Here is a 23,054-nt window from a genome sequence, read left to right as displayed (position 1 = left end):
ATACAGATACCCCCCACATATATACATATACCAATACACATACATATACCATATACACATACAGATACCTCCCACATATATACATATACCAATATACATACATATACCACAAACACATACATATACCATATACACATACAGATACACACACACATATATATACATATACCAATATACATACATATACCACAAACACATACATATACCATATACACATACAGATACCCACACACACATATATACATATACCAATACACATACATATATCACAAACACATACATTTACCACATGCACGTAGCACAAACACATACATATGGTTTAGCTAGGGTTTGACTGTGTCCCTCAAAGTCCATCTCTTTGAAACTTGGTCTCAGGTTCTACAGTGTTAAGGAATGGCAGGATCTTTAAAGGTAGGAGATCCTTCAGTTACTGAGGGCACTGCCTTCAGAAGAAACGGATGCATCATTCCTGTGACCCCAGTTAGTTCTCACAGAGGCTTGTTATAAACAGGGCAGACCTAGCCCCCTCTTCTTCCTGTGTCCCTGGTTTATGGTGTACATTTTCCCTCACACACACTTCTGCCCCTACACAATGCCAATTTATCTGCAGTATTAATTACTAAACACAAGCCTGGCTTGGATTCATGCTCTTGAATCTCTTACAACTGTTAACTGAATAAAACTTTCCTTCATAAATACTTAGCCGAAAGCCTTTTGTAATAACAGAAAGTAGACTAACAATTCACACTATTGCCCTAATTTTCAATGTTTATGTTGCACAAAGAAATATTACAAAAAGCAAGTTATTCTAAATAAGAAACAAATAATATTTATACATATGAATAAAATACATGCATATTTATGTATATTCAAACGTATATGTGCTTAAATAATGTATTTTAAGTAATAGATATATGTACATACAAGTACATACATATCAGATAATTGACTGAGAAGCTAACATCCGCTCTTCCCTTGTTTCTCTTTGTGGCCAAGCACTATTTTTGTGGAAGTGTTCAACTTCATACAGAAAAAGGTTCCTCTCCTGGCTCCCGGGTTAAATTTAATCATGGTAGTTGTTTTGGGTGTGAACACAGCTCTTAAAATCATCACTGATGGTATTGGGGCTGGGCAGGGGAGACATAGGCTTTTATGAAAGCTGTTTCTCCCTAAAAGGGGGATTCTGAAGAGCGGCCTTCTTGTCTGGAAACTCTATCTCCACACAATGCCTGGAGCATCTATGGCTCCCAGGATCTCTAAAAGGGAAGATCAGTGCACTGAGGATGGAGGATTGAAAACAGGGGCACAAGGGAAACACCGCCAACTCAGGTGTCTCATGGCAGGATGTCCTAAACACCATGAGGTGGCTCTGTTACTACAGCAAAGTCTGGAAAGGACATTCTAGACCTATTAAGAATCTAAAAGGCAATCTGTTGGCCATTTAAGAACCAGTCTTCGCTTCTTCACTAAATAAGCTCAATTTTGTTCAGAACAGCCGTCAGCAAACCCCACTAAACTGGCCGGCCTGTTTTGCAGATTGGAAGAACCATTTAGATAAAAGCTTGTCAGGGTGTGGCTTCCAGGAAAGCTCCTTTGGGGGCTGACTTGGCTGCAGATGTGAGGCAGAAGTTCCAGAAGCATTCCCGAACCAAGACATGCTCTGGAATAGAAGGATCATAACTCCTGAAGAACTGTGGCGCCAACCCTGTACCGCCGACTACCTGGCTTCTTTTCCATGAGAAACAAACAGACCTCTCTCTGCTGTCTGAGCTGCTGTATCTGGCCCTCTGTCCCATGTACCCACACACCACCGGGAATGCACAAACCAAACTCAACTGTTCCTAGCCCTTGGAGACAGCATCAAGTAAACTGGCCCACACATATTCCAAATGGGATATAGACATATTTGTCTTGCCCATGTCTGTTTGCACTCTATACTTGCCTGAAAGCACACTGTCCGTACCTCTCTTATTATGCCACACCCAGGGCTTCATGGGTACGTTAGGTAAAGAATGTGTGATCAGGTGCTTATGTCATAAGGGAACTCTGTCTCTTGAAAGTTCCCACTGAAAGACATTGGTGACTCTTCCTCATGGAAACACTTGGCAGAATTCACACTAGCACTCTGAATTCCAAAAGTTTCACCACATGCATAGAAAATATTGCTATAATTTCATGCTTGTAACATATATTCCTGATATAAGTTACACACATAAAATCAGCTTCAAAAAATTTTATTACAGTAGACATATACACCATGTGTGCAACAAAATATTTCCTTTACATTAGCTGTAGGTTTTACCGCAGCCCCTTCTTAGAAAAAAAGCTTTAAGTATGGAATATAGGCTGTAAAACAATGCACATTTTTTAAGTTAAAGGATGCCTTCATCAAACCCCTACCGTCAGGGCTCAGGGAGCAATGCGGAAGAGGAGGCAGAGTGATCATAGAGCCAGAGAAAATGGAAGATGCCAAGGAAACAGAGTCTTCCAGACACAACGTGACTGACACACATATGAATTCACAGAGACTCTGGCAGCATGGTCAGGGTGCTGTGGTAGCATGAAGAGGGTCCACACGAGTCCAAGCCAGATGAAGTCCCAATACCAAGAGGGAGAAGTAGACACAAGCTCCCAGCCCTAACCAAAAAGCTGTGTTCAATTGACAACCACTTGCAAAGGAAACAGTTTTCTCCAATGGAGTCTCACTGGGTATATAAACTTAAGGGCAAACCCCACGCCTAGCTGAAGACAGCCAATACAAAATGAACTCAATAGTATTTTTGTAGAAATTTTTGTCTCATATTTCTTTGTTTGGGCATCTTTTACTGGTATTTTTTGTATATTATGGTTTCCAATTCTGTGTTTTTATGGGTTTCAGAGTGTGTGTATGTGTGTGTGATTCTCATATTGTTTTTCTTTGCTTTGTTTTTGTTTTTCATTATGGTTTGCTGGCTTTTGTATTTGCCTATTTGTTTTTGTAATGAGAGAGAGAAAGAAGGCATGGAGTTGGGTAGAGATAAGAAGAGGATGTGGAAGGAGATGGGGGAGAGAAAACTGGGATCAAAACATATTGTATGAAACAACTTTTTTCATTTTTAAATATTTATTTAACAAATTTATTTTTTAAAATGCCACTGTACAAAAGTATCATTAAAATGAATAATGAGGTCATCCAGAACTTCAGCATCCTGGCTTTTCATGATCTATAATGAAATAATGTGTCATTTGTCATTTGCTATCATTAAAAGTATTTAGGTGAACAGGGATATCAAACTTTCACAAAGGAACAGAATACTAAATATTCTTTATGTCTGGAAATAAAATAAAGCAAAATAAATAAAGAAAAATCTTCTATTTCTTAAAACTTTCTCTTTGGTTTTTTTTTTTTTTTAAGAAATAAAACCGAACAACAGTAGCACAAAAGTACAGAGAAGTTCAAACATTAACAGAACGCTGAGGTTATGTAAAAAATTAACTTTCATCAAAGTCTGTGGTTGCATTCCTAGCTTAAGTAATATAATCTAGAGTAGTCATGGTAACCATAAGATAAAAGGCATCACGGCAGACAGTGGCCGGCTCTAGAGAGAGGGGATAGAGGGTGCAGGTGCTGCCAGGGGGAAGTAGAGAAACGGGAGCCATGGTTAAACTAGGGGGTTAGAAAGGTGGGCACTATGGGGGTGGTAGATAATACTACGGATATTTGAAAAAGCTATGGCTTTCTCCTGACATGAAAATAAATATGTAATAAATGTAAATGTGTGCATACATGTATATACAATTTGGATGGCGTCAGACCAATTGTGGTGATGATGCTGGCCGCAGGAACTGCAGATGCTCTAGCAAAAAGCCATGCCAGGCATGGGAGAGGAAAGCCTCTCCTGAGCTGTGGGAGTTTAAAAGTATGAAGACAGAAAAAGTTTACCACCATGGCCCTGGACTGCCTTCCAGAACTTGAAAGTAAGACACTATTTCTTAGTGATGAAGACATCACATACGCCAGACACAAGACGAGGAAGAATTTAGCTGGAACCATCTGGAAGCCTCCTCCAGGAGGACTGACTCCTATTGTGTCTTAAGGTGCTAAACAAGTTGCCAAGATAAACAATAATCAACAGTCCTTCCTAGCTGTAAGACTTACAAACCACAAGGGTCAGTGCAGCAAGAGGTCCCCAGGAATGCAATATGGCACCTAGATCCAAGAGCCAAATACTTGGACTGAAGATGTGCTCAATAGGAGGCAATTGTGCCTGGTGCTGTAAACCCGGGCAGCTCCCTATGGCTGGTGAGGTCACGGAGCCCAAGGGAGAGCCTATGACTGCCACCTTGCTAAGACAGTATTATTTCTAATTGTGTCCAAAACCGTATCCCTAAATCACAAATAAGTATAACTTTCACTCATCAACGAAGCTTTTTTTTTGTTTGTTTGTTTTTTTTTTTTTTTTGTTTTTTTTTTTGTAGTGGAGACCATCACAGAAATCCACAGCTGGGAAAAATGCAGACAACAACTACCATGAGCCCAATGCCAACTGCTATGTCTGCAACTCGACCCCTAAAGCTAGCAGGGACTGTGGGAGAGAAGTTTCAACTGTGGGAAGCAGAGGACTGAGGTGTCCGCAGCTAGACAGTGTTTTTGGCATACCACAGGGAAGCTGCACCCATGAAGGCTAAACAATAGTCCCCTAAACAGGACTGCACAAAGATACCAACAGATAACATGCCAACATAGCTAGGAAAATCTCACGAGGCCTGCCCCTAGGTAAAGAGCTCCAGTCAATCAAAGGCTGCTGAGAGAAACAGTCCTCTCCAGGGACACGCCCTGTGGTGGGTGACCCAATCCCAATAAGTCAGCCCTAAGCACAAACACATTTGAGCAATACTAAATGGGCTTGGCAGGCTGCATTTATGCACATGTGTGTGTGCCTGTGTATGTGTGCCAGGGCGTCTGTGTGTCTGTGCGTCTGTGTGTCTGTGTGTAGTAACAATAATATTGAAAGGAGAAAGGTCATGGACTTGAAGAGTGGGAGAGCAGGGAATAGCTGGATGGTGAAAAAGAGTAGAAACTGATATAAATGCAGGACTCATGTGTGAAATTATCAAAAAATAAAATGCTATATTTAATAGAAGTACTTCAAGATCTACAAAAAGACCAAGGAAATGGCAAACAAAGTATCAAAGCCTTTCCATTTAAGGGCATCACTATGACTACCAGGAGATAATGATTGGCTATAAGGGACTTCTTGAACAATTTATATAATTCATGTTAATTAAACTACCCTTAGCCATTGCTTGTGGAATGACAAAAATCACAAGACAAAAATTTTGAAAAAAACCCACATTATTTAATGAACTTGAGAAACTTCATGTTTCATATATATAAATGTTATATATATAAATGTTATATATATAAATGTTTATATATATATATATAAAAAATCTTTCCCAATTATACCCTAAAATGACAAAAACTGTAATTCCATTCATCCTCCAAAACACTAGCATCAAGACTGAGAAGGTAAATCTGCATACTGCAGCCTGATGCATCCATTCCCATCACTTCCCACCTGAAAAGGCAGTGCTGACAAGTCCCTTTAAATATTCCATTTCAATGGTTTACTCTGAAAACGTTCTAGAAGAACGTGTGAAGCCAAAGTATAACATCTTTACTTGTAATATTCCTATTTTAATATATCATCTCAATTCCTAAAAACCAGAGGAATATAATCCTGGCAATAGAGATCAAAAAATACATAAACCTAGTGAAGCAAACGGACCAGGATTAAGATTGGCTCCATTGCTTTGCTTGGCTTTTGATGCTCCGTTTCTTTTATTATTCCTACTTGTTTTAACGTTTCTTTTATGTGAAAATGGTCCATATTTTTTCTCATTAAGAAAACACTTCTACCTGACCCTGAAAGGGGAACTTAAAGTAATGATTTTCACATGTCCAACACGAGCTGCAGGGTTGGTGTTTTGTTTCTCCTGTTAATTTACAATAAAATTACACCCTTGTGAGTCCCGACATAAAATAACATTGAGTTACTCAAAACTTGGGAACTGGAAATATCACCAGTCCCTGCGTCATTAGAAATCAGAGTATCCCAGGCTACACTCCATTTGGACGGCTAATTAACTCCAAGCATAAATTACACCATCTAAGCTGCAAATTACTACATTTTGAGTAACAAAGTGGCAATTCATGTACTACTTGGATTTCTTTTCAAAGAAGCAAGTGAAACCAAGGATACTGTAAGTTAATAATTGACTGTAAGCTTCGGTGTTCATCTCACAGCCTAAAATCACTAAGAACTACTTCGCCTTTGCCAAGAAAGCAAAATACTTACAGTCTAGATAAAGCTGTCCCTGGGACACATTAACAAGTATTAGCTTCAAGACTAGTTCTCAGCAGCCACCTACACAAAGTCCACTCAAGGACCTTGTGTGCTAAAGAGCAATGCTTTATTCAAAGTCTCTTGAACTAAGCCTGGGAGAGAAATTTAACTAATAATTATAAAACAATACCATATACAACATAAGGTGAATTTTATAATTAACATTAAAATTATACAATACAAACTACAATGGGATACCTTGTGACTTTACATCTTTGATGATTCTCTGGAGCTCTTTCAGCTCCACATCAAGTTCGTCGTAGTTGAGCTCTCTTGATTCAACTTTTGGAGCTTGGAACAAAGAAGGGTCTGTCCCCAGATATGAACACTGCAGGTGACCGTCATCACTGAGGGTCACTATCACTCCCTTCAAGTCACTGTAAGGTGCAAGAGAACACAAGACATGGTTAGATTATCAACCTTGAGAGAAAACATTCAGCTTTACATACCAAAAAAAAAAAAAATAAGTATAAGGATAGGTTTATTTCAAAGACTCAGTTTTAATGTTTTAAACAGCATCTATATTTACAGATGTATGCCCAGTGTTAAGATATATTACAGAAGTGGGATAAACATTAAAATGTACTATACTGACTATCAAAGGAATCTAATTACACGGTTGTCTGATATTGGATACTGATCCGCAATACAGGTGCCACTCGTCGATATCATATCCAGTATGGGAATTCCACTTGCAACAATGGAGCAAGACATGAGACTAGCTGGAGAGAAGGAATAAGGCATGACCCCAAGATGGGACAGCCGTGAAGTGACCCCAAGGCCAGGACAGCCGTGAAGTGACTTCAAGTCTTGGACAGCCACAGCAAGGTCACTGGAGAACTGATAAGAAGTCTTGAAGATAGAAATGTTCTCTCCTCCCTTCCTTCTCTGGATTCTTAGAACTAATTCGTTCCACATGGGGCCCCTCAAGGCTTCCTAAACACACACTCCTACCCAAGGAATTCTCTGATTTGTTCCTTTCTTCTCTCCCCATTCCTAGACAGAAAAGGCCACTGTCCTTGCAATAGGTCTTTCTCCATCACTATTCTGACTCCTATAATTCCTTTTCCTCACTGTCTGTTTCCACTTGAACATGACACTCAAACAAGTCATTAGGACATGAGTGTTTCGCCTCTCAGATTAAGTCTGATTATGAAAGATCTTAGAGAAAAGGAACTCCCCTGTCAGTCTCTCTTCCTCCCTCCCTCCCTCCCTCTCTTCCTCCTTCCCTTTCTTGCCTTCCATGTCCTGAAACTTCACCCCAAATCTCAGACTCCTGAATCTCCACAAGCATAAGTCAAATCCTTTTCCTTCCTAACTAAAGCACTCAGTCTTTGGAAATCTGTGATAACAGCAAAGAACAGATGAAGACAGTTTTCACTTCTTCTCAGGCTCTGTTATCTCTGGTTCTCTCTAAAACTTACCTGTAATATATACATTCTGGCTGATTTTACTATGCAATGTTTAGAAATTAAAATTACATATTTTTCTTAATACACTATAAAAATAAGTCAAAAGAAATACTAAATTTGCTTGCTCCTTGGTATTTGCAGAAAAAAAAATCAACATTGTCCTAAATCATTTGGTGTTTATATATGAATTCATTTAGGTTTTGCTATATGTTATACACTGGTCTATGATCTAATAAAATATTTTGCCTTTTGTTGTTTTAAATGTTCATACATATATTGCCATATGTGGGGCATATTTCCCCTGACATCCTCAACCATCTGCTTGCTTCCTGCCCCTTCTCCTCTTAGTCCCCATTTGTTCCCCTAAATAATTTTACTCCTGTTTTCATATCACATATACACACCAGATTGTATGTATTTATATAAAATCTAGGAATGGTAAATGAGAAGAAAACATACATTTGTCTTTTAAGACAATTGGCTTACTATGGTTTGCCTTGCTCTTGCAACCGTTTCCCTGCAAGTGACATGACTTCCTTCTTCTCGGCTGGAAAAGCTCTGTTGTACATGGACTACCATGTCTGCCTTTACATTCTGCTGCTGCTGAACATGCATGTGGCTCCAGAAGTTAGTTGTTGTGAACAGTGTGGCAATAAACACTGGTGCCAATGTCTCTGCGGTGCACTGGCTTGGAATCCTTCGGATAAGTCAAGTCATGTGGTAAGTCTGTCTTTAGTTTATTGAGAAGCCACCAAACCAATGTCCGTAGCAGTACACTAGTTTACCTTCCTACCAGCAGCACACAGGCTTCCCTGTTGTCTACACGTTTGGCAGCATTGGTTATGTTTCTTAGTAACTACCATTCTGACTAGGGTAGGATGGAATCTAAGCAATTTTGATTTGTGATCTAAAGCAATGAAGTAATTTTGATTTGCATTCTGAAGTAATGAAGTGGAAATATGTATTGAACATTTGTATTTCATATTTTGAGAACCATCTGCTCATTTTATTGGCCTCTTTACTGATGTGATTATTCCGTTTCGCTTTGTTTCCCTTCTTTGTGTGTTTTAGACGTTTTCCTCTGTCAGATACATAGCTAGCAAAGATTCTCTCCTAGCATGTCATCTATCTCTTCACTCAATTGTTGTCTTTGACATACAGAAACTTTTTAATTTCATGAGATCCCATTTGTCACTTTTTGGGCTTATTCCTGAGTGACTGGAGTCTTACCAAGAAAGTCCTTGCCCATTACTCTATCTTGAACTGTTTTCCTACTTCTTCCCCAGTAGTTAGAGTGTTTCTAGTCTTCCATTAACATCTTTAATTCCCTAGGAGTTGACCTTTACACAGGGTGAGATAAGGGATCTATTTTTATTCTACACATGGATATCCCATTTTTCCAATGACACATTTGAAGAGGCATGCTTTTCTCAATCAATGGGTATTTTTAGCATCTCTGTCAAAATCCAAGAGGCTATAGCTATATGGGTTTATAACAGGATCTCTGTTCTATTCTGCTAACCTATATATCTGGTTTCTGCCAGTACCAAGCTATTTTGAGTATTATTACTATTATTATTATTACTATTATTATTATTATTTCATGTGTATGAGTGTTTTGCCTGCACATATGTCTATGCACCATGAGCATATCTGGTGCCTTTGGAGAACAGAAGAGGGAGCTGGATCCCCTGGACCTGAACTTAGATGGTTCTGAGCCACCACATGGGTACTGGGAATCAAACCCAGATCTTCTGGAAGAACAACCAGTGTTCTTAACCACTGATCCACCTCTCCAGTACACCATGTTGTTTTGGCACTATTTACCACTGTTTTTTCTGGATTTAATTTTTTTATTTTTCTTTAGAATTTCATACATTAGTCGTATATTTATATCGTTTCCACCCCTCCATCACCCACTGCAATAGTTCCCGTGAACCCCCACACTTCCCCTCAAATTCATGACCTCTTCAATTATTATTGTTACACACACACGCACGCACGCGCACACACACACTCTCTTGAGTTCTTTTAGTGTTACTCATCTGTACATGTGAGTGACACATGTGTTCAGGACTGACCTCTTGGGGTTGGATAGCTTATCAGAGAGCTTGTCTCTTTTTAAGAGATTGATTCTCCCACTCTTAGCTCTTAGTAACCATTGGTATCCTGTTGCTCTTCATCCAGGGTATGACCCTGTGATACTTCCCCCATCCACACTGGTGTATCAACTGCTGTTTCTATTATATAGATCTTGGTTAGGCAACTATATGTTGGGGTTTCATGAGCACATTCTCCCTGTTTATGCTACGAAACACTATCTAGTAAAGGAATCCTAGTCCTCTGGCTCTTACAATATTCCACGCCCAATTCCATAATCGCCCCGAGCCTTACACGTAGGGGTTGCATTGTAGATTTATCAATTGCTTGTAATTGTTCTTAATGAAGAGTCCTTAGAGAGAGCTATTAATCAGAAGGAGAGAGAGAGAGAGAGAGAGAGAGAGAGAGAGAGAGAGAGAGAGAGAGAGAGAGAGAGAGAGAGAGAGATCTACTAAACTCAGAAGAAATAACTTTAAATCTCTCCAGGGCTGTGGCCATTGCAAACAGTCATGCTGCTAATGTAAAAGCTCAACTGGGTTGAAAATATCAGTCTTTCTCAAAAAAACGACCCCAGCAATCACTCACTCACTGCTGACCAGAAACACAACAGTCCAGCTAGATGTGAGGGTGAGCACCTATAATTCCAACACTCAAGAAGTTGCGGTGAGAGAAATTTGAGTTCCAGACCGACTTGGGCTACACAGTGAGACTGTCTCAAAAAGACAAAACAGTCAACACAATCTACAATATCCCTACATCCTGTACACACTGTCCCTTCTCTGGGGCCCATTACAGTGAGTGCCACAGACCCTGTGGCATGGCTTCACAGAAGTAAGAGCTACCCTGGTGTTAAGTGACAGTGAAGCTGAGACCAGGAGAGCCTGGGTTCTAACACTGACTGCTACTCTATAGCCCAGCCAACCCCGAGAAGTCCTCCCGAAGTTGCTCATCTCTAAAGAAGATGGTGAGAGACGGTACTCCTCAAAATCCATTTGCAGGAATTGTTTCTTTCATCCGCCTCACCAAATGAATTAGTCTCCTAAAGTGAAATGGAAACCCACGGTGCCTGTGGGGCTGTGTCTTTCCTGGCAGCCCACTGAAGCCACCTAAAAGGTTGACAAAATCCCAACTTACAGCCTCCAAGCGTGTCCAGAGGGAGAAGTCATTCTCCTCTAAGTTGTGACTTCTGTTCTCCTTTACTCAAGTCCTGGAAGGTCCAGAAACCTGAGTCCTCAAAACTTTCCTGATGCGAAAAGGTCAGTGGTTGGCTGGAGCCCTAAGACAAGGCAAAAGCCACCCTTCTCTGACTTCAAATAGACACTCCCAGCTCTCTTAACCTCCCAGTGGCCCACAAAGCAGGAGAGCTGGCAAGGTATGAGAAAGGCATTCCTCCTTATTCAAGTGTATTACACGTTACATTAGATAGTTTAAAGTTTCTCTCACATTCCAATACTGCTAATTAAATATGTTCTGAAATTCAGCAAATTTCAAAAAAAGTGTTCATTTATAGAAAAATAAACCAGTTTGTTCCAATGTTTAAATAAAAAGCAGTTGCCAACTTAGATGTAAGAGAATTATTCAGAAAACCATTCAGTTTCTGAGTTAAAAAATGAAGAATATATGCATGTCTTTAGCTTCACAAAATTTATTCTTTACTTACAATTGATATCAAAACAGAAGAGAGAAGAGCTAGGTCTTGTCTCACAGAAAGACCTGACCGAAATACCAGCAGAATATATTGATATCTAAAGAAAGTCCAGTAACTACTGGGGTGATTTACCTTTTATTGAATCCCATCAGAAACACTGGATATAATTTAGATCAAATAAGAGAAATTTAAGCTGTAGATAAATTCATTTATCATTATTTTATTTCAAAAAGATGCTAAGACAAGTTTTAAAACTCTAGTGTTCATCAATAGAATTTCTGAATAAAATACCTACAATAGGCAAAGACTTTGACCCAGGCATATACAATTACAAATTAAATATAATCATTTGGCAATTTTATACAGTGAAAAAATTAAATATATATTTGCATTTGCACATATGATTTCTAACATTAATTCCAATTAACTATAAAATTATCAATGTGTTTTTTCTATTTCTACTTAATGGGTATTTTACATAACAGTGTGGTCCTATGTGGTGACACAGGTGACAAGAACAGGACCTCTGAATGATAGACTTTCAGGCTGAAAGGGGCCAGAAGGTAAATGCAGCACTATATGTTCAATTACTTCCAACTGAAAAGCAACATTAACACCGACAAAATAATTCTTGATACAAATCAGCATGTTAGTGGACTTCATGAAGGGTCAAGGTCAGAGATGTGACATCCCCGGGATAATCAATCACTCTGTGATTTTAGCCATAGAACATGAAACCAAACAAGAATTGAGTTCAAGAATCTGAAAATGAGTCCCTCGTTCCATAGACAATCCCTGCCCTTAAAGCGCATTAAACTCAAACTCCAGATGGATTTTAATATTAAATTTTCAAATATGAGACTATAAAAATATTTATCTTCCTTTGAGATGGGAGGAGCATTTGCTGGAAGGAAACAGTAGGCTAAAAACTAAAGAATCTCTAAATGAAATCAAATAAAAATTTAGAGTTGCTGCATGTTTAACAGCCGCTTAGACTCCCACCACTGCTGACAAAGTAGATGCAGAAGCATGGGATTGCTGTGTAAGCCCAGATCTGTCTACACAGCAGGAGTCAAACCAAGCAAGTTACACAGTGAGACCCAGTCTCAAAAGAACAAACACAGATACATACAGATAGTCAGTTTTGAAAAACAACTGCAGCCAACCTAAAAATACTTAATTTTTAGGTTGAGACTTGCATGCTGTTCAATTACTAAATTACTTTTGAACTATCAAAGCAATTTTATAGGCAGACATAATGGGCACACCTTTAATCCTAGCATTCGGGAGACAGAGGCAGGTGGATCTCTGTGAGTCCAAGGCCAGCCTGGTCTACAGAGTGAGTTCCAGGACAGCTAGGACTCTTATACAGAGAAACTGTCTCAAAAAACAAACAAAAGAAGGGGAGGAGGGGGAGAGCTTGGGGGAATGGGATGGTTGGGATACAGGAAGGGTGGATATGGGAGCAGGGAAGTATATATCTCAATTAAGGGAGCCATTTTAGGGTTGGCAAGAGACTTGACTCTAGAGGGGTTCCCAGCTGTCCAGGGAGATGCCCCCAGCTAATTACTTGGGCAGCAGAGGAGAGGGAGCCGGAAATGGCCAGATCCTATAGCCATACTGATGAATATCTTGCATATCACCATAGAACCTTCATCTGGCGATGGATGGAGATAGAGACAGAGCCCCACATTGGAGCACCGGACTGAGCTCCCAAGGTCCAAATGAGGAGCAGAAGGAGGGAGAACATGAGCAAGGAAGTCAGGACCGCAAGGAGTGCACCCACCCACCGAGATGGTGGGGTTGATCTAATTGGAGCTCACCAAGGCCAGCTGGACTGGGACTGAAAAAGCATGGGATAAAACAGGACTCCCTGAACATGGTGGACAATGAGGGCTGCTGAGAAGCTAAGGACAATGGCACTGGATTTTGATCCTACTACATATACTGGCTTTGGGGGGACCTAGCCTGTTTGGATGCTCACCTTCCTAGACCTGGATGGAGGGGGGAGGAACTTGGACTTCCCACAGGGCAGGGAACCCTTACTGCTCTTTGGACAGTAGAGGAAGGGGGAGTGAAGGGGGGGGGGGGAGGTAAATAGGAGGCGGGGAGGAGGCGGAAATTTTTAATAAAAAAAGTTATATATAGAACTTAATACATAAAAAGAACTCTTACAAAACAGTAAGATTATATCCCAACAGGGAAAAAAAATCAAGGAAATGAAGACAGCACAGACTTAGAGGGTTGGGAGAGGGCTCAGGGAGCTGAAGCACTTGCTATGTATGCCTGACCACCCGGGTTCCAGCCTGGGAACCCAGACAGCAGCCTAAGGTGCTGCTATGCATCCACCACCCCGCAGACTTCAAAGGGAGTGAAAGAACCAACCAGGAGCACACGGCATAGCAACAGAAACGAGAGACACCCTACCTCAGCAATGTGGACACAGAGAGACTCCTGCAAGCTGTCCTTAGACAGACCTCCATGTAAGTGCCATTGCAGATATATAAGCACGCACACACTCATAGCAAAGAAATAGGTTTTAAATTTATATTAAGGATATAGTCAGTAAGCAGATGAGAAAAATTCAAAATCAAAGAAATGTATATTTTGGCTTGTCCTCTAAGTTTGGTCACCTCTGTAAACACTTGTGTGAGGCTATGTTCGATAAGGACTCCTGTTGTCAGAGACTTTAATAACACAGCAGATCTTTTGCTGAGAATGAAGCTGATTTTTCACTACTTTTGACTTTTAAATTTTGTTAAAATCCTTTCAGAAAACATCTTAGAAAAATGTATCTAAGCCTGAGAAATTCTACTGTAATACACAGTAATCTGCTTCTATAGTTAGTAAGAAAATTCAAAAACGACCCAGAGGATAAGGGTGAAATGGGTTTTCAAACATGGACAATCCACGCTGAAGAGCCACCCAGCTGTGTCTTCAAGCTGTGTAGAACAACGGAGAGCGGGTTCCTAACGTACGTGGGCCCCTGGGTTCTAGCCTGAGCACTGCAGACAGACCCAGAAGAAGAGTAGTGAGAAGAGATTACCGAGCGCAAAAACATAAATGCTGAATATAAGCTGTGAATAAAACACTAACTGCTAGCAGGATGACAACCATATCTACCGGGTAGTCATAATTTATTCTGGTGTGTTTATACTTATATACAAATTTTGAGGAAATTTTTATTTCTTTTCAAGTAAAAATAAGCTCTCTTTTCCCCTGTCAGAAACTGAACTGGAATCAGCTACTTAGCGACACCTTCAAAGCCTTTCTCCCCTTCTCTCAGGCTTACAAAGGTACTGTACGGAAGGACAACACCGGAGACGGGGCGTTTCGTTCACAACTGAGCAAACAAACAGCTTCCTTCACTTGGTACAACACATAAATAATTAATGATTTTTAGAAATTAAAAGAATGCACATGGGTTCTGGCTCTTCTCCAGAACAGTTTTATGTAAAACACGCTATCTATTTGCCAGCAGCTGGGTTTTATTACTATATAAAGTAAGACATAGCAAAAAAACCTTTAAACCCGGATTTTTGCAGCACCCCAGGAAATCAGCACATACTGTAAGGAAGTCCTCATCACAGCCAGCCCCTGTGAACAATCCTCAGCCCAGAGGACTGGCCTGGGCATATGAACAGTATTGAGTCTATTACCATTCATTTAAAACACACATATTAAAATCCACTATACAACAGAGGCAAGAAGAACAAGATCCGATCCTTGCCCTATAAAAAAAAATTGGCCAAGGTAGAAGGGAAACCATGTTTGTATTTTAAATGGCAATTGTAGTACCATCTGGCAGATACAATGGCTCAGAAGGTCCTGTGGCCTTGTGTGAAGGAGTTAACCAAGGCTTCACAAGAGTACAAAAGACAGGCCTCAGATTACACACAGACTCCTTAGAAACAGATTAGTCAAACCCAGGAAGGAGGACAGAGGCAAGCCTGGACCCTAGCCCCAGGGAACCAACTCAATCTCAGTACTTGACATAGCTTGTGAACCTCCAGGAAGACCTATAACAAAGTCTAGACACAAGCACATAAACCTTCTGAATACAAACCACAGCAAATATTGCTGACAGTACTTTTGATATGTCTAAGGTCTAAGTTGTCACCAAATCCACTATTACACACCTGGAATAAGTACACATATTTCTTCCCTAACTAACAGCTACTATCCAGTCGCTCTGCTGTTATTGAAGAACCAGCCTGCCTCCCTCTGAGGCTTAAAAGTCATCTTATAGTAAAGACAAACAAGGTTCATTCCTGGTTATGATTAAACCTCTGTTTCTCAAGGATTGGACTATGTCCTACCTGTAACCTTAACTACAAATGGTTCCCTACTGCCTGTTCGAGGAATGGCAATCATGCCTTTGTTTTGAAAGTTGTTTCTAACCCTTTGCAACCTACCTTTGTTTCCGAAGGTTATAGGACTCCCTACGAGTACCTTGTTGTGACTGCCTGTTGTTAAGACTACCTTGCTATGCCCACCCAGCATGCATTTTTTGTTTCAGGAGGGTCTAACTTATTATGCTTAAATTCTGCTCCTATAACCCCACCTATTTTGCCCACCAAATCCCCCATTTGGAAACCTCCTGCTCCTGAACTATAAAAGCCTTGTCTTCCTCACATCCAATCTTGACCTCTTGAACTCCACCTTCAGGGGAGGCAGTCCGTGTACAAGAGTCAAAAAGCTTGCTTTAATTAATTGTTTGCTTTAATTAATTTGGTCATGATGATTTGGATGGGTGGTTTTCTCCTCGCATCTTTGGTATTAACACTACCTTAGTGCCTATTGTACCTTCCCAGCATGGAAGGCAGAATGCTTACATCAGTCTATAGTCCTCCACTGGCACACAGAATGAAAACCAACTCCTTCACAAGACTCTTCAAGGCCCCAAGAAGTATGACTCTACCCACATCTAATTTACAAAGTGGTATTATGACAAATCGACATACACACACACACACACACACACACACACACACACACACACTAATGAGAGATCGAGACAACTCAGCCAAAAAAAAATCAAAGTGTAGGGTAATCTCAGGCTAGTGAGGAACTTCCAAGGGAGGGAAATAACCAAACATCCTACCCAGCTCTGCTGCCTATGCACCACGAAACCATGTCCGAGGGTGCAGTAGTGTTGCAGAGTGGCACGAAAACCTTGTTACTAACCAATAGCTGCCTAATGGAACTGTAGGCATGCTCAACCATACAGAAACCATGCCTGCTGCTGGAACTCTTCAGTCACTCTCTTCAGTCATCAAGAAAAATAAAATTAAAACAACTTTGGAAGTTCTTGTTTTACTTTCCTTTCTTGCTGCTATAATTCTCCTGAGCAAAGCAACTTAAGGTAGAAAAGGTTTACTTGGCTAATAATTCCAGGTTACAGTCCATCGCTGTGGGAAAGGCAACAGGAAACTGAAGGAAGTGGTCATATCTACCATCGAGAGCACAAAGCAATGACTTAATATGAGCAGGCTAGTGCTCCATGTTGTTTCTCCACTCTTACACAGGTGAGGATCCCAAATCCAGGGAATGGTGCTACCCGTAGTTGGCAAGTCTCCCAACATCAATGAAAGTAATTAAAATGATGCTTCAGAGGCTGTTGTCCTGGGTAAGTCTAGATTCACACTACCTCAACCCTGTCAGAGGCCATCAATAAAAAACAAAAGACAACCATAGAAAGCATAGGGTCCCTCATGCTCCCAGACAGCACTGCAGAAACCAGGAAAGTTAAACTGGCAGGCTTTTCTCGGTCAGTGGAAGGAATTTACACCCGATTTCCACTCAGAAGGCTGAGGTTGGATGTAGTTAATAACCTGGTGATCTTTTGCTGTCGGTAGGGCCTGGCCTCACCTGAACACCCCCAGACTATTATGTTTATCCAGACTCCTGAATATGTTTCTCAGTCAATAGAATCAATTCTCATGAAAGAGGTGCTGTGTACTTTGCAAAACAGTCTACAATTATGCTTATTCCAGACCTTCCCTTCCTAGACTCTTACCCTGAGCAATGTTTCTCATGCGTTCCATAAGAACTCATTCTTATGGAAGAAGTCACAGGTACTTGCAAAGGACATGTACCTTGCAAAGGAGTTCAATGTAGTCATGTCCTAAGCTTTGTGTGATAACTGTTGCAAGGAAACCTCTTTCCAAAGTTTGTGCTGTGCTTAAATATGTCAGAAATAAACTCCAAGTCAGACTCTAGAAGTTTGAGCAAACAGAAGCTAAGTTGTGTTGAACCAGATTTTCTTCTTTGTCTCAGGTAGATCATCCCTCTGACAGCTCTAGCATGTACAGAGACCCCACAGGCATAATTACATTATGTAATTGCATTCATAATTACATGCTATCAAGGGAAACAGGAACCTTGACTCACTCCCAGAGGGAGTATAACCTGGTAGGGCCACTTACAAAGCAGCGGCTGGAGATTTATCAAGTACTAATTAAAACTATCTTATGATCCAAATAGATCATTCCTGGACATATATACAAAGGACTTTTATATCTTACCACCAAGATACTTGAATGATCATGCTTATTGATGTACTAATACTATTATTTTTTGTATAATGTATGTATGGGGTTGGGCGTGTGAGTACCATGATATACATGAAGAGGTCAGAGGACAACCTTATAGAGTGAGTTCTTTTCTTTCCTTCACATAGGTTTTAGGGATTGAACTAGGGAAATCAGGCCCATAAGACAAGAGCTTTACCACTGAGCCATCTGGTCTACCCCTACTTTTTACAACACACTCACTCATTGCTTTACAAAAATAAGTCTGACATTAAGAAAAAAACACTGGAAATAATTTTTTGAAGTAGTGTCCAAGGAAGTTACGCTTTCAATTTTTAGAAACAATTACGCTCTGTTGGTCCTTCTCTGCATAGCCCACTTCTCAGAAAAAGCTTCCTATTACTGTAGTCTGATGCACACAGCTCACACTGAATACAAGTGTTGTGCTGGGAGGAAAGCAAGGCTAGAATCTAAATTTCCTAAGGTGTTTTTCATTGCTCTTCCAGGCTGACTTCCAAGGAAGGAAAAATTTTTAATGATTTTTAAGGTGCAATTTGAGGCTTGGTAAATGACACTCAGTTATTATTGCTACCCACCATTACTCTTAATAATCAAGAATGTGGGTTATTTAAGGGAGGGTGTGGTAATTAGAATGCCCAGGAAATGAACACGCAAACTGGAGGAACCAAGGCCAGTTTCCAAAGACATCACAGTAGCATGAAACCTCTGCAAAAACAAGTAGTCAAAAAAATGCAGAAATTACAGGGTCATAAATGGAACCGAACAAAATTCCTTTGTAGTAAGGACATTTCTTGCATCAAGACTCAGACAAACCTGTTCTTTTATTAGACTCACTACAGTCTACATAAGGCTATTAAATCCGACTAATTTATATTTGCAGACTAAACAAGAAATTTCTAACTAGAAAAAAAATGATGTCACTCTTAAAAGAGGCTATGTTTTACTTTGGACACAGAATGAGTTTAGGTTTGACTCACTACGATTTCTTTCATCGCTGTAAAAAATCAACCAGCACCTACGTCCAGATATCGTTCTAGAGGCTGAAGATACAAACTGCTCTGTGCGCTCCTATCAAAGCCCTGAGGGAGCAGTGGCAGTACAGACATGTGGTCAAGGGAGTCTATGAAAACACAAGAGAAGACCGTCAAACTCTGACAGGGAGGGTGAGAACCCATCCTTCAGGAAATGACACAGAAGGACTAGAGAAGGAGGGAGTATGGCACCAGACAGAGCTCTCCAGAGTGTGGCATGTTCAGAGAAAGCAGTCTTACTAAGAGCCAGAACAAGTCACTCAATGAGTATCTATTGAGTAACAAAATTGTGGCAGGCATAGTTCCACAGTGAGAATATCAGGGAAGAAAAGGCACAAAGACTCTAAGGAGGGGAGAAAAACAATAGGCAAAATAATTAATTAATTAATTAATTAATTAATTAATATATTGTGCATTCAACTGTGACATGTGCTGTGGAGAAAAATTTGCATGTAATCAATAATCAAGCTTAGTCACATGTGAATCTTATGATATAATCTTAGCTCTGAGGCTAAGAGACGAAGTTCCAAAATCTACCTGATCTTTATAAACTCACTACAGTAGAACAGTCAAGTTGGACACAAGAGAACAGATGTGATTGTACCGGCAAATATACGGCAAGTGGCCGGCGGTACCGGCGGTGTAGGGGTTAGGGGAATAACCATGAATAGTCCTTTTATAATTAATCAGTTTTTAATACAAGGGGAAATAAGGGAACTTACAGAACCAAGGGTCCAGCGGAGCAGAAGGTACGCGGGGGAGAGCAAAACGATGCCCCTTCCGGCGCCCCGATCCTATTTAAGGGTATCCTACTTCCCTGGGGCAGCCACGCCCCTGAACGCAGGGATTGGGCCAGCTGCCCCAACATCTCCCCCTTTTGTCTAAATAAGACAGATTTAGAAACCAAATACAATTATATACAACGGGAACAGATCATATAAAAATTACAAGAAGTAAACAATATCAGGCGAGGAGTATATAACAAAAAAATTTTTTAATCACTCTACTTTGGGAAGTCTAAATAATCTAGAAGGTAGCTACCATTATCTAATCTTTAAACCCCATCAAAGATCTGAGAAGGAGAGTAAAACTACCAAAGCAACCAGGAAGCACAAACGAGAAACTTTTAAAATGTGTAACAGAAGACAGAGACAATTGACTACCTGGGCAACCATACAAAGTCTTGATAGCAATGTTGAGGCAACCAACTTTGGCTGAGGCCTGAAAAAACCTAATGGAGGTATGGGCTTTTTTTTTGCCCCAAGGCCAGTTTTGCCAAGTAGAAGACAAACTCCCAGTGGAGTGTCTTTGGTGCTCAACGTTTTCTCGGGAGTAGAGCATTGTTGCCAGGAGTGATTGTGTCTCATAAATATAAAACTCTAGGTTAGATTAAAGGCCATGTTTTATAGCTCTTTAAAGAGGTCGAAGATTATGTTATCTATATTAAATACAACCTCTATGTGTCTAAAAAACCTGATTGTCCTAAATATAAATATGACCAACATATGATTTTTAACATTTATGTAACTTTATGACTAATAGAATAGACAACTGTACAATAAATGAAGACAATGATTTTTAAATGTAAACAGGGTCATTACATAAATAATATTTGAGGTAGAAATGTACATTGTAATATAGTAAACAATGTCATTATATAAATAGTATCAGAGGTAGAGATGTACATTGTAATATAGTAAACAATGTCAATATAACAATTGTTTTAAACAGAGGTAGTATCATATTCTCATATAATGTTTAATATATCAATAAACAAGAATCAACACTCATAGTTTTTTAAAAAACAATAACTCACAAAAATCAATTATTTTTTCAGATCACCAGTTAATCCCTCCCCCCTTATATATATATGTCATATATATTATATTATATATGATATATATATATATATATCTCACATAATTTATACCCCTGAGTCCATATAAAGCCTAAAGATCAGAGTGCAAAGCTAAACCACCAGAGGTCAGGGAGTGGGGGCACATGCCTTTAATCCCAGGATTTGGGAGACAGGCAGACAGATCTCTGTGAGTTCAAGGCTACCCTAGGCTACACAAACAGATCCAGGTAGTAAGGGCTCACACCTTTAATCCTAGTGTTTGGGAGTCACACATCTTTAATCACAGCACTAGGGAAGTGGAGACAGGAGCTATATGGCTGGGTGAAGAAGGAAAAGTAAAGGATAAGAGAGGGGAACTCACTGGAGTGTGGAGTCTGAGCTTTGGTGGAGACACAGTGCAGTCTAGGCCGTCTGAGGACTGCTCCTTCGGTCTAAGCATTGGTAGAAGTAAAGGGTCTCGCTAGTGACTTACTGCTCTGCTTCTCTGATCTTCAGCTTTAACCCCTATATCTGTGTCTGGGTTTTTATTATTTGTGATATAATACAAGAGCTTTGACTATCTGGCAAGTACTGTAGACTATACCCCACAATAGGAAGGTCACTGGAAGGTTCAAGTGAAGAGAAACCACACATTTGCTCATTTTCCATGTTTCTACATCATGCCTGAAAAAAAAGATTTATCATTCCCCTACTCTTCACTTGCCCAGTAAGTACCCACTGTGTAGTTACAAGATATTAGTTCAAAATAGTAATTTTTTAATTAACATCATGGAAGGTGTGGAGGTATACAATATAACACCAGAATTGTGCAAGTATACGAGGCAAAAGGAGTGAGTTTGAGGCTACCCTGGGCTATATAATAACTAGATAAATGAAGGCTATAAATAACAAGGTCCCATTTCAAAAGCAGTACTAATAAATTTTAAATTTCTTTTAAAAACAGCATATTATAATGTATTAGAAAGATAAAAAGGCTTATATCCTATTCTGTTCTGGTACAGTTTTTATTTTGTTTTTTTTTTAACAATCTCATAAATAGCCCATGGTGTAGGAAATCCTTCTGTATATGTGTTGCTTTTATTGGTTAATGAATAAAGAATCTGCTTGGCTTGATAGGGAAGAGTAGAGCTAGGTGGGGAAAACTAAACTGAATGCTGAGAGAAAGAAGGTGGAGTTGGGGAGACACCATGTAGCCACTGCTGGGGAAAAAAACAAGCTGGAATCTTGCTGGTAAGCCACAACCATGTGGTAATACACAAATTAATAGAAATGGGTTAAATTAAGATGTAATAGTTAGCCAATAAAAAGCTAGAACTAATGGGCCAAGCAGTCATTTAATTAATACAGTTTCTGTATGGTTATTTTGGGGCTGAAGAGCCAGGAACAAACTAGCAGCCTTCTACAACAAGCCCAGGCTAGCTCAAACTCAAGATTCCCCCTGCCTCAGCTTGCATGCTTAGACTGTGTGCAATTTATTTGGCTCAGTGGTTAAGAGCACATACTGTTCTTACTGAGGACTAAGTTCAGTTTGCAGTACTCACATCAAGTGATTGACAACCTCTGGTAACTTCCTTCAGTTTAGAGGGGTCCAATGCCTCTGGCCTCCCTCAGCATCCACAGTCACATGCACACATACCCACACAAACATAATAGAAACAATAAAATACATATTTCAAAAACACCATATGTGAAGTAACATAATGAATGAACAAAATGAAACAACATTTAAAAGCCTCATAAAAGGTCAACCCTGGGAACTGAGAAAAGCTCCACAGAGGGTTTGGATACGAGCTGGGCAGAAGAAAGGCATCTCAGTCAGAGAGGCACTGGAAGAGAGTTTATGTGAGCACAAATCTCACTGTGATTGGGATAATGTTAAGACATTGGCAAGAAACTTCTTTTTGCATAAGAGTTAATTCAATAAAAATGCAAATGTCTATGGACTACGATATTCTTTTCAAATTTAAAGCATTTTAATATGTCACATGGGAAAATACATGTCTTACAATTTTATTACATTCTATTGAATAAAAGAATATCAGTAGAAAACTATTTTTAAGTC

General features: G+C 39.8%; 1 protein-coding gene across 4 annotated transcripts in view; it reads right to left on the bottom strand.

Moving 5' to 3' along the window:
• The window catches only part of Bbs9 (Bardet-Biedl syndrome 9), a 424,274-nt gene that overhangs the window by 241,533 nt on the left and 159,687 nt on the right, over positions 1-23,054 (bottom strand). For all 4 annotated transcript variants that reach the window (XM_038322510.2, XM_038322513.2, XM_038322511.2 and 1 more), the window contains exon 10: positions 6,588-6,766. In XM_038322510.2, coding sequence (XP_038178438.1) covers positions 6,588-6,766 — 179 coding nt within the window. The remainder of the gene's footprint in view (positions 1-6,587; positions 6,767-23,054) is intronic.

The sequence above is a fragment of the Arvicola amphibius genome, chromosome 3 (genome assembly GCF_903992535.2).
Source record: "Arvicola amphibius chromosome 3, mArvAmp1.2, whole genome shotgun sequence".
NCBI lineage: Eukaryota > Metazoa > Chordata > Mammalia > Rodentia > Cricetidae > Arvicola > Arvicola amphibius.
Note: the sequence above shows the minus strand (reverse complement) of the source record. Positions and strands in the feature narration are given on the sequence as shown.